Consider the following 8742-nt stretch of genomic DNA (forward strand, 5'->3'; position numbering starts at 1 on the left):
ATTTGTGAATGTTGTTTCCAGTTTATCTACAATTAGTGATCCCACAGGTGACCGGGAACTGTAACACTAAAGGTGGCAACAGGTCTACGAACAAAGCAGCACTTTATACAGAAACTGACGATATTTGTCTAAAGTTTGACATTCTCCGTTGTCGCCCTCGGATATATGATTGGAACACTTGTTTGATCGTCCAGTATCATGTACAAATATTTAGCTATATTATTATAAGTGATTTAATACAATTGATCACTTCATACGTGGCAACACTACGTCCTGGCCTCTGTTTTCAAGATGTGCTCATAACTGTTTTAGACCATTAAGCACAAAAACTCAGGAAGCCTTCACTCCTGGCGAGAGGAAACACCCCAGCCCCAGGCCTCCCCCAGGGTCAGCCTACCCCAATCTTCAGCTCAAGGTTGTTTTGATCGGTCGACGTCTGGTTCAGTGCTCTTGATCAAGACTGCCGGTGGATGTTCCCTGTGACCCAGCGTGTCACCCGGTGTGCCCTGGTTCCTTTAGACACCAGTCTTCGACATAGCTTAGGTCATCGTATCTGCCAGCCCTTGCACCATCTTGGACACCTCATCGACGCCATATTGGAAACATCAGTCCAACGTCATAGCAAGTCTACATCTTGGATGTTCGCTTATATAAACAAGGAGTGACCGTTACCGTGACCTTCTCACCAGCTGCACCTTACACAACTTCCATCAAGTCTTCATAATAGGTATTTCACAGACATACAGTAGATTTATGCACACAGTAACATATTCTACAGCGTACCATCACATGTCAGGCGTCGTGATAGGATAGTTTTTAATTTATAAGTGCCTTATCTTATATATTACTGACGTATTATAATTTCAGTATTTTTACTTGCCCATTTATTTATAATTTAATTCATTGACACTGAACTTCCTGTAGATTTACAAGGAACACAAACGTATTTAAACCTATACACTTCCACTCAGAGTAGTGAACAACTTATTGATCAATAATTTGGTGATTTACACCATACCCAACTTAGGTCAGGTCACACCTACTACACCACACTTCGTTACGGGCCAGTTCCTTCTCATCCCACACCAAAACCCAGTGTGTCAGAGAATCTTTCTTTACCTCCCACATCCACTAATCCTCCAGTGACATCTAAGTTGTCTAACAACCCACTAACCATGGCTACATTTTATACAGGCAGGTCATCTAATAATTCTAAGATCGTACTGGTATTACTAAATGACCACATTCCCCAGTTCACGGCAGAGGATGATTATCACGTAACTAAGTTTTTCCGGTTATGTGAGGAAATAATGGATAAAACTGCAATCACGGAAGATGAGAGCGGCAAGGCTTTTGTCCGCCTGCGCATAAAGGAAGGTAGTTTGGCTAGCAGATGCTTGCATGCCTATGGCCTTGCTCATCCTTCATATTGTGTGTTTCGAAAGACTTTAATTAGTATTTTTGATTCGGCAGTATTGCACGGTGACCTGAGTTGGGTTTTTAGATGGGCTGATCGTCTTCCTCACAAGGATACTATGGAAGTGTCTCCATAGCAGGTGATGTCCGTCAAGATATCGAAGCTTATTTTCGTGGTTCGGCCTGGCTGGATGCTGATGGCAAAATGTCATTATATAATTTTGCAAATTTATTTGAATTTGTGACTTTTATATTGTTGATACGAGATTCTGTGTATAATGACGCCAAGACTACTGCCTATGCCCACACTGATGAAATTCTTTCTTATGCTCACACCTATGGAACCTCATACGGTCACACCCGTGGCCCGGGATCATCAAAGAGTTTCCAAGGATACTGGCACAAAAATTAAACAACTTCTAGTATGTAAACACTGCAACAAGAAAGGTCATACAACTGACTTTTGTTATCAGCTCCAGCAAGGTGGTATCAAACCCAGACACCACACAACCCCTACCACAAATCCACGACTGCGACAAGACCCACCCAAGTCTTATTCAGCAGCTGCTCAGACCAAGTCTGCTACACCACCGACAGGTGGTATGTGGTGTGTGTATCACGAATCTGCCTCCCATAATTCCGAAGACTGTCAAGTTCTCCAACGATGTAGGGACATAGGCTATCACATGCCACAGGTACCACAGCAGCACAAATCGCATCGTCGCTATTATAAGAAGTAGAGGAAAGATCAGCGTCTTTCCCAAAAAGACACGGGATAGGTACAGCCGTCCCAGCGCACACTTCTGTTGCTGCTTCGTTAATAGCGGTGCTGAACAAAGCGGAAGTGTTGTCTGTTCAGGTGAGGGTGGGTGCAGCCTCACCTGCCCTAGATATAGATATGGTGCGTGTGCAAATGTACTCTCATTAGCGTCCTATCAAGAACTACAGCGACAAGCCCCTCACCGAGAATTTCAAGCTTGGCCTACTGACACTGATCTCTCAGGAGTTTCCGGTGCCCAGCTGGACATTTAAGGGAGTGGTGATATAACCACTACGTTTTTCTAGATGTGGTAAACCATTTCTTGCAAAGTTTTATATAGTGAAGGACTTTAACTTACCAGCTGATGGATTAATTGGTCTACCAACTCTTAAACACAACATGATCGATGTCCAGCCAAGTCAACATACTATCATTGTTAGTGGTGTTACCTATCATGCCATGCACAATTCTGTCCCATTGCTCACCGCCAGGGTGAATGTTTTGTCCAATGCTCCTACTACGAGGAACATGGATTCCAAGTCCCAACGAGTCCCAGACCCAACACTCATTTACCCGGCGTGATTTTAGCAGCAAAAGCTGTATGGTAGTACCTGCAGTCTTAACAGGTAATCTCCAGTTTCAGAATGAGGAAATAATCAGGGCCACTGTTCGCTTACCTGACATTTGCACTGGGACTGAGGTAGTATGTCTTACGGAAACTTGCAGAGTTAAAGGTCTATCATGTGAATCTAAATTGAGTACGATTCGTCCTGGTGGTTTAACAGATGTCCTCATTGTCAACAGAACAGGTTCTCCCAGAATACTGAAAGAGAGATGTTACTTGTGTGTTTATCTGGTTTACCATACTAGTGTTGTTTTACAGCCTACACAATACCCAATTGGTAGTGTTACACATATACCTACACAAACCAGACAGGAGAGGATAGATCAAATAGCGCCACATGCAGTGGCGGAGCTAGCGTGTATGCCCCCGGGGCGGCCCTTGAGTTTGCCGCCCCCCCTGTGCCCCCACAAAAAATACATATTGCACAGTGACTCACTTTATATATATATATATATATATATATATATATATATATATATATATATATATATATATATATATATATATATATATATATATATAATAGTTTGTGTACCATTATAATATTACTGTACTTTCACATACTCAAATATAGTATGCTTTAAATACACACCAAACATACTTAAACTTTATAAGTTAATCCTCGTCGTGTCTGACCTAACACCTGACCCACACCACATGAGCTCACTGGCATACTTGTTTGAAGTTGTTTCCTTAATCCTCAACAGGTTACAGGTTGTGTGTGTGGCGGGGGGCCTCATAGCAAGGGTGTAGCTCATGACGTGGCCGTGATGATGTGGGTCAGGTGTTAGGTCAGACACGACAAGGATTAACTTGCCGCCGATACAAAGGGATGGATTAACGTCTCCAGTAGCTGCAGATATGGGTGATGAGCAGACCCAAAAGTGCCGCCCCCCAAAAGTGCCGCCCGGGGCGGACCGCCCCCCCCTAGCTACGCTAGTGTCCACATGTTAAGGTGACTGATCACCCTCAAGGCAAGACTAGGCTCCTAGAGTTGCTTGCCGACTACAGAAACATTATAGCCTTACCAGGATAATAGCTACTGTAGGTCACACAAGTTCAACTTCGCATCACATATCTTTAAGACCGGACACAAACCCGATTTACATACCAACTTACAGACTACCTCATAGCCAGTGTGCTGTATAGTAGTGCAAGACATGGTTTAACATATGCTGAAACAAGAAGTTATCACACATTCAAAGTCCCCTTTCAATAGCCCACTGTTCTTGGTCCCTAAGAAGGATGGCGGTTGGCGCCCAGTCATTGATTTTCGGCGTGTCAACGAAAATACTATCCCGGATAGGTACCCGATGCCTGTCCTGAGATATATTTTACAATCTTTAGGTAAGGATAATGCAGTTTTTAGCAACCTTGATCTTCTTAGCGGATATTGGCAATTTTCTCTTGACAAGAAATCTTGTGAGATTACTGCTTTTAGTACTCCTTTGGGATATTTTTAATTTTTATGTATGCATTTCGGACTTCGAAATGCGCCACTGACTTTTCAAAGGATGATCAACACTTTGTTTGGTTAATAGACACCACAGTATGTGCCTACTTCGATGATTTCATCATAGTCAGTTAAGATGTTGACAGTCATATTGCCAAACTCCATGAAGTTTTTCAGAAACTTTCTACAGCAGAACTTAAAGTTAAACTTTCGAAATGTGATTTTTTAAAATCCAGAATACAATTCCTTGGTCATGTAGTTGACACTAAGTCAACGTCCTAACATAACTATAAATCTTCAGCTACCTCGTCTCAGGACCCTTCACAAGAACATCGTCACAGCCGGACACTAGTCCATCATCTCAAGATGATACTGCTAAGAAGGCACGTTCTCAAACACGACAAAAGCGAGGCTTATGTAACTTTGTTGTCTCATTAAAGCACTCTACTGTATTAGGCACTGCAACTACAGAGGATATAGCTACTTAGGAGACCGCATGACTACTGTAACAGTGCATAAACAGAATCGTACTATAACTCACACTTTTCATGCTATCCATTCTTTGGGGTCAAACATTAACACTATCACTTCTGAATCTAACCATTTATCTAGGGTTGTGCGTGATTTGATTGCTTTGGTAAATATACACTGGAATGGCTAATTCTTGTTTCTGAGTATCTGCATACTGCGGAAAATTCTGCTCAAGCTTTATCTGCTAACAAGGACAAGCTAATTGCAAGTGTAGTTAATGCAGTGTTAGGACGCATGGATGCACAACTTGTGTCTATAAATACACTTCTTGACGCCTTACAGATAGCCAAGATGAGGTACCACTTCACCCCTATTTACACAGATCAGGAGGTGGAATATTAATGCAGGCCTTTAGAACCTTTCTCATTGTATTCTAATGACACAATGTTTACTCTGGATAAACCAACTGAACCTGAACTAATAGATGAAGACTATTCATTGTTTGTGGTGGATGATCTTAGGGTGTTGTCACAGTGTAAATCGTCATATCTACATTTGTATGTATGTCCAGCCTATGCATTCATGTTTATTCCTGTTGCAGAAGGAATATGTGAACTGGCGATCATACAAATGAACGTTTGCACAGCGCTGAAACAATGTAATTAAACACCTATTTCCAAGAAAACTGTGTTTCATGCACATCTACATAATGTGCAATATTTTTTCCCTTGAGGAAACCAGTGTCATTTTACGATGCCAGGATGGTGGTAAGCACTAGTTGTTCAAGGGTATTATAAGGCTCTGGACTGTTGTGAAATCCTTGCCTTCCCATCACCAATTTGCATTAAATTTAAATCTAACTTCATATTTTAATCCTTTGTTTCTGGCTCCTAGTATGAATTTCTGTGAACTCAATATAATTTCAGATAAATTGAAGTTTATTTCTTATCTGAAGGAGTCTCATTTCTCTTCTTTAGATGATAACCTGCCATTCTATTTTTTACGGGGATTTGCTATACCCAGTTTAACTGTTCCCACTATTGTGTTAGTATTGGCAGTGATATTTTTGTTTTGCTATTATACTCGTAAGTCAGTATCATCTAAATTTACCAATGTATATAATATATTGTCCTGTAAGGCACTTCAGACTAGGTCTACAGTAGCTGCTGAACCCACGGTTGCAGCTTCCTCAGTTTAGTGCCTCCACACACTTGCATGTAACATGGGTAGGTATATCTTTAGGGTTTTTCTGCAAGGTTAGTTAACTCCTCGTGGAGCTCTGAGGGCGGTGACCGAGCAATGTATTAGCCCCTGTCTAACAGACAGTAGTACTTATATAAATGTGGGTTATATGCATTAGGCTTATATAATTACATCACCCACGGTAATTTTCCTATGAGCCGTGAGTAGTCATCCATTGGACATGGGACAGTTTATTTCCATCAAACTCTCGTCTCTAGACTTGAGAGTCATGAATAAAGTAGCCGGCTCGCAGGCGGTCCGCTCCCGTCTCTCGCAGCCACTGGACGTGTCGTCACGAAGCTAATTACTTATACGCTTCGTCCATTACTCACGCTCACAACGTTAATTACGGTGATATCCTAGTTATTGTGCAAGAGTTTATGTTCTTAATAAATGGAGAAAAGACCATTTGGGTTTGAAAACTTAACCCATAAATATTTGTGAATGTTGCTTCCAGTTTATGTACAATTAGTGATTCCACAGGTGACCGGGAACTGTAACACCATCCTTCCCTCCCTCCCTCCATTTGGTAAACAAATTCAACTCCCCCTCCCCTCTTCTCCCATCCTTATCTTCTCTCCACTACCACACCACTTTCTTTCCTCCTCCCTCTCACATTACCCTCCCTCCCTCTCCTACCTTTAAATCTTCCCTCCAGCAACAACTCCCTCCCTCCAGCACACAACCACTATCCTTCCCTACCTCCCCCACCATTACTTTCCCTCCAACACCAAACCACTCCCCCTCCCTCCCTCCCTCCAACACCAACACACTCCCCCTCCATCCCTCCAGCACACAGTCCCCCTATCTCCCTCCACCATGCAGGCCCTTAACCTCCCTCCAGCACCCCCTTAACCCTCCCTCTACCACACAGTCCCCTTAACCTCCCCCCCTTAACCCTCCCAGCACACAGGCCCCTTAACCCTCCCTCTACCACACAGGCCCTTAACCCTCCCTCCACACAGGCCCTTAACCCTCCCTCTACCACACAGGCCCCTTAACCCTCCCTCTACCACACAGGCCCCTTAACCCTACCTCTACCACACAGGCCCCTTAACCCTCCCTCTCTCCCTCCACAGCGGAAAGGAAGACCTCGCTGGGTAAGGACTGGCATTCTTTCTGCCTCAAGTGTGAGAAGTGCAACAAGACCCTGACCCCTGGAAGTCACTCGGAGCATCAGAGCAAACCTTACTGTACTACCCCATGTTACGGAGCTCTCTTCGGCCCTGGAGGTAGGTGTGAGAGAGAGAGACAAGGTAGAGAGAGAAAGATAAACAGGTGGAGAGAGAGAGAGACTGAAGAGAGAGAGAAATAGATAGAGAAAAAAAAGACATAGATAAACAGAGAGAAAGAGAATTTCACTAAAAACACATCTTAAACTAAGAATAAACACACACACACACACACACATACACATACACAGAGGAAGCACAAATTACATCAGTCACCCTCTTAAAATAATCATAGAAAACGTGTACATCAACCCTATCATATGGGTAACTGAGACAAACATTTATTCCAACTTAAATGCTCAAAACAATGTCAACAGAGGCTTAATTTGACCATTTTGTGCTGGATAATGACTTTATATATTAATTATGCTTTAAAGTTTATTTTTGTTGGTGAGAATTGAAAGAAATATAAGGCTTTTATGATAGATAGACAGATTGGTTGATAGACAGAGAGAGAGAGAGAGAGAGAGAGAGAGAGAGAGAGAGAGACATATCTAACACCTTCGTCATCTCCTCCCTCAGGTTATGGTCGTGGAGGCACTGAGAGCTTCACCTATAAGAAATAGATCGACTCTTCTTCATGTAACTCCCAGATGTCCAGCGCCGCCCACACCGCCCATACTGACCCATCCACACTACCCATACTGACCCATCCACACTACCCATACTAACCCATCCACACTACCCATACTGAGACATCCACACTACCCATACTGACCCATCCACACTACCCATACTGACCCATCCACACTACCCATACTGACCCACCCACACTACCCATACTAACCCATCCACATCACCCATACTGAGACATCCACACCACCCAGTATACTGACCACATCCACACCACCCATAATGACCCATCCACTCACCCATAATGACCCATCCACACCACCCACACTGACCCACCCACACCAATTCACACTGACCCACCCACACCACCCATACATTCAACCCATCCACACACCATACTGACTCCATCCACACCCACCCATAATGACCCATCCACACCACCCAGCTAAATGACTCATCCACACCACCCATACTGACCCACCCACACCACCCATAATACTGACCCATCCACACACCACCCATACTTTCACCCATCCACACCACCATACTGACCCATCCAAGCACTACCCACACACCCATCCCACACTCACTCCATACTCAACTCCATCCACATCAAACAAGCAATGACCCATCCACACTACCCATAATGACCATCCACACCACCCATACTGACCCATCCACACCACCCATACTGACTCCACCCACACCTTACCCATACCGACCCATCCACACTACCCAGCAATGACTCCATCCACACCACCCATACTAACCCACCCACACTACCCACACTGACCCCATCCACACCACCCATACTGACCCATCCACACTTGACTCCATACTCAACCCATCCACATCACCCATACTCTGACCCATCCACTTCACTCCCATAATGACTCATCCACACTCACTCCATACTGACCCATCCACACTACCCATACTGACCCAATTCACACTCAATTCATACTCAACC

The 8742-nt window shown here is 43.8% G+C and overlaps 1 protein-coding gene across 1 annotated transcript in view; it reads left to right on the top strand.

Moving 5' to 3' along the window:
* LOC121854554 (cysteine-rich protein 1-like) overlaps window positions 1–7884 on the top strand; it is a 19195-nt gene extending 11311 nt beyond the window's left edge. The window contains exons 2-3 of the mRNA XM_042349233.1: window positions 7047–7199; window positions 7722–7884. Coding sequence (XP_042205167.1) covers window positions 7047–7199; window positions 7722–7765 — 197 coding nt within the window. The 3' untranslated portion in view covers window positions 7766–7884. The remainder of the gene's footprint in view (window positions 1–7046; window positions 7200–7721) is intronic.
* The last annotated feature ends 858 nt before the right edge of the window (window positions 7885–8742 follow it).

This window comes from Homarus americanus, unplaced genomic scaffold, assembly GCF_018991925.1.
Source record: "Homarus americanus isolate GMGI-L3 unplaced genomic scaffold, GMGI_Hamer_2.0 scaffold14586, whole genome shotgun sequence".
NCBI lineage: Eukaryota > Metazoa > Arthropoda > Malacostraca > Decapoda > Nephropidae > Homarus > Homarus americanus.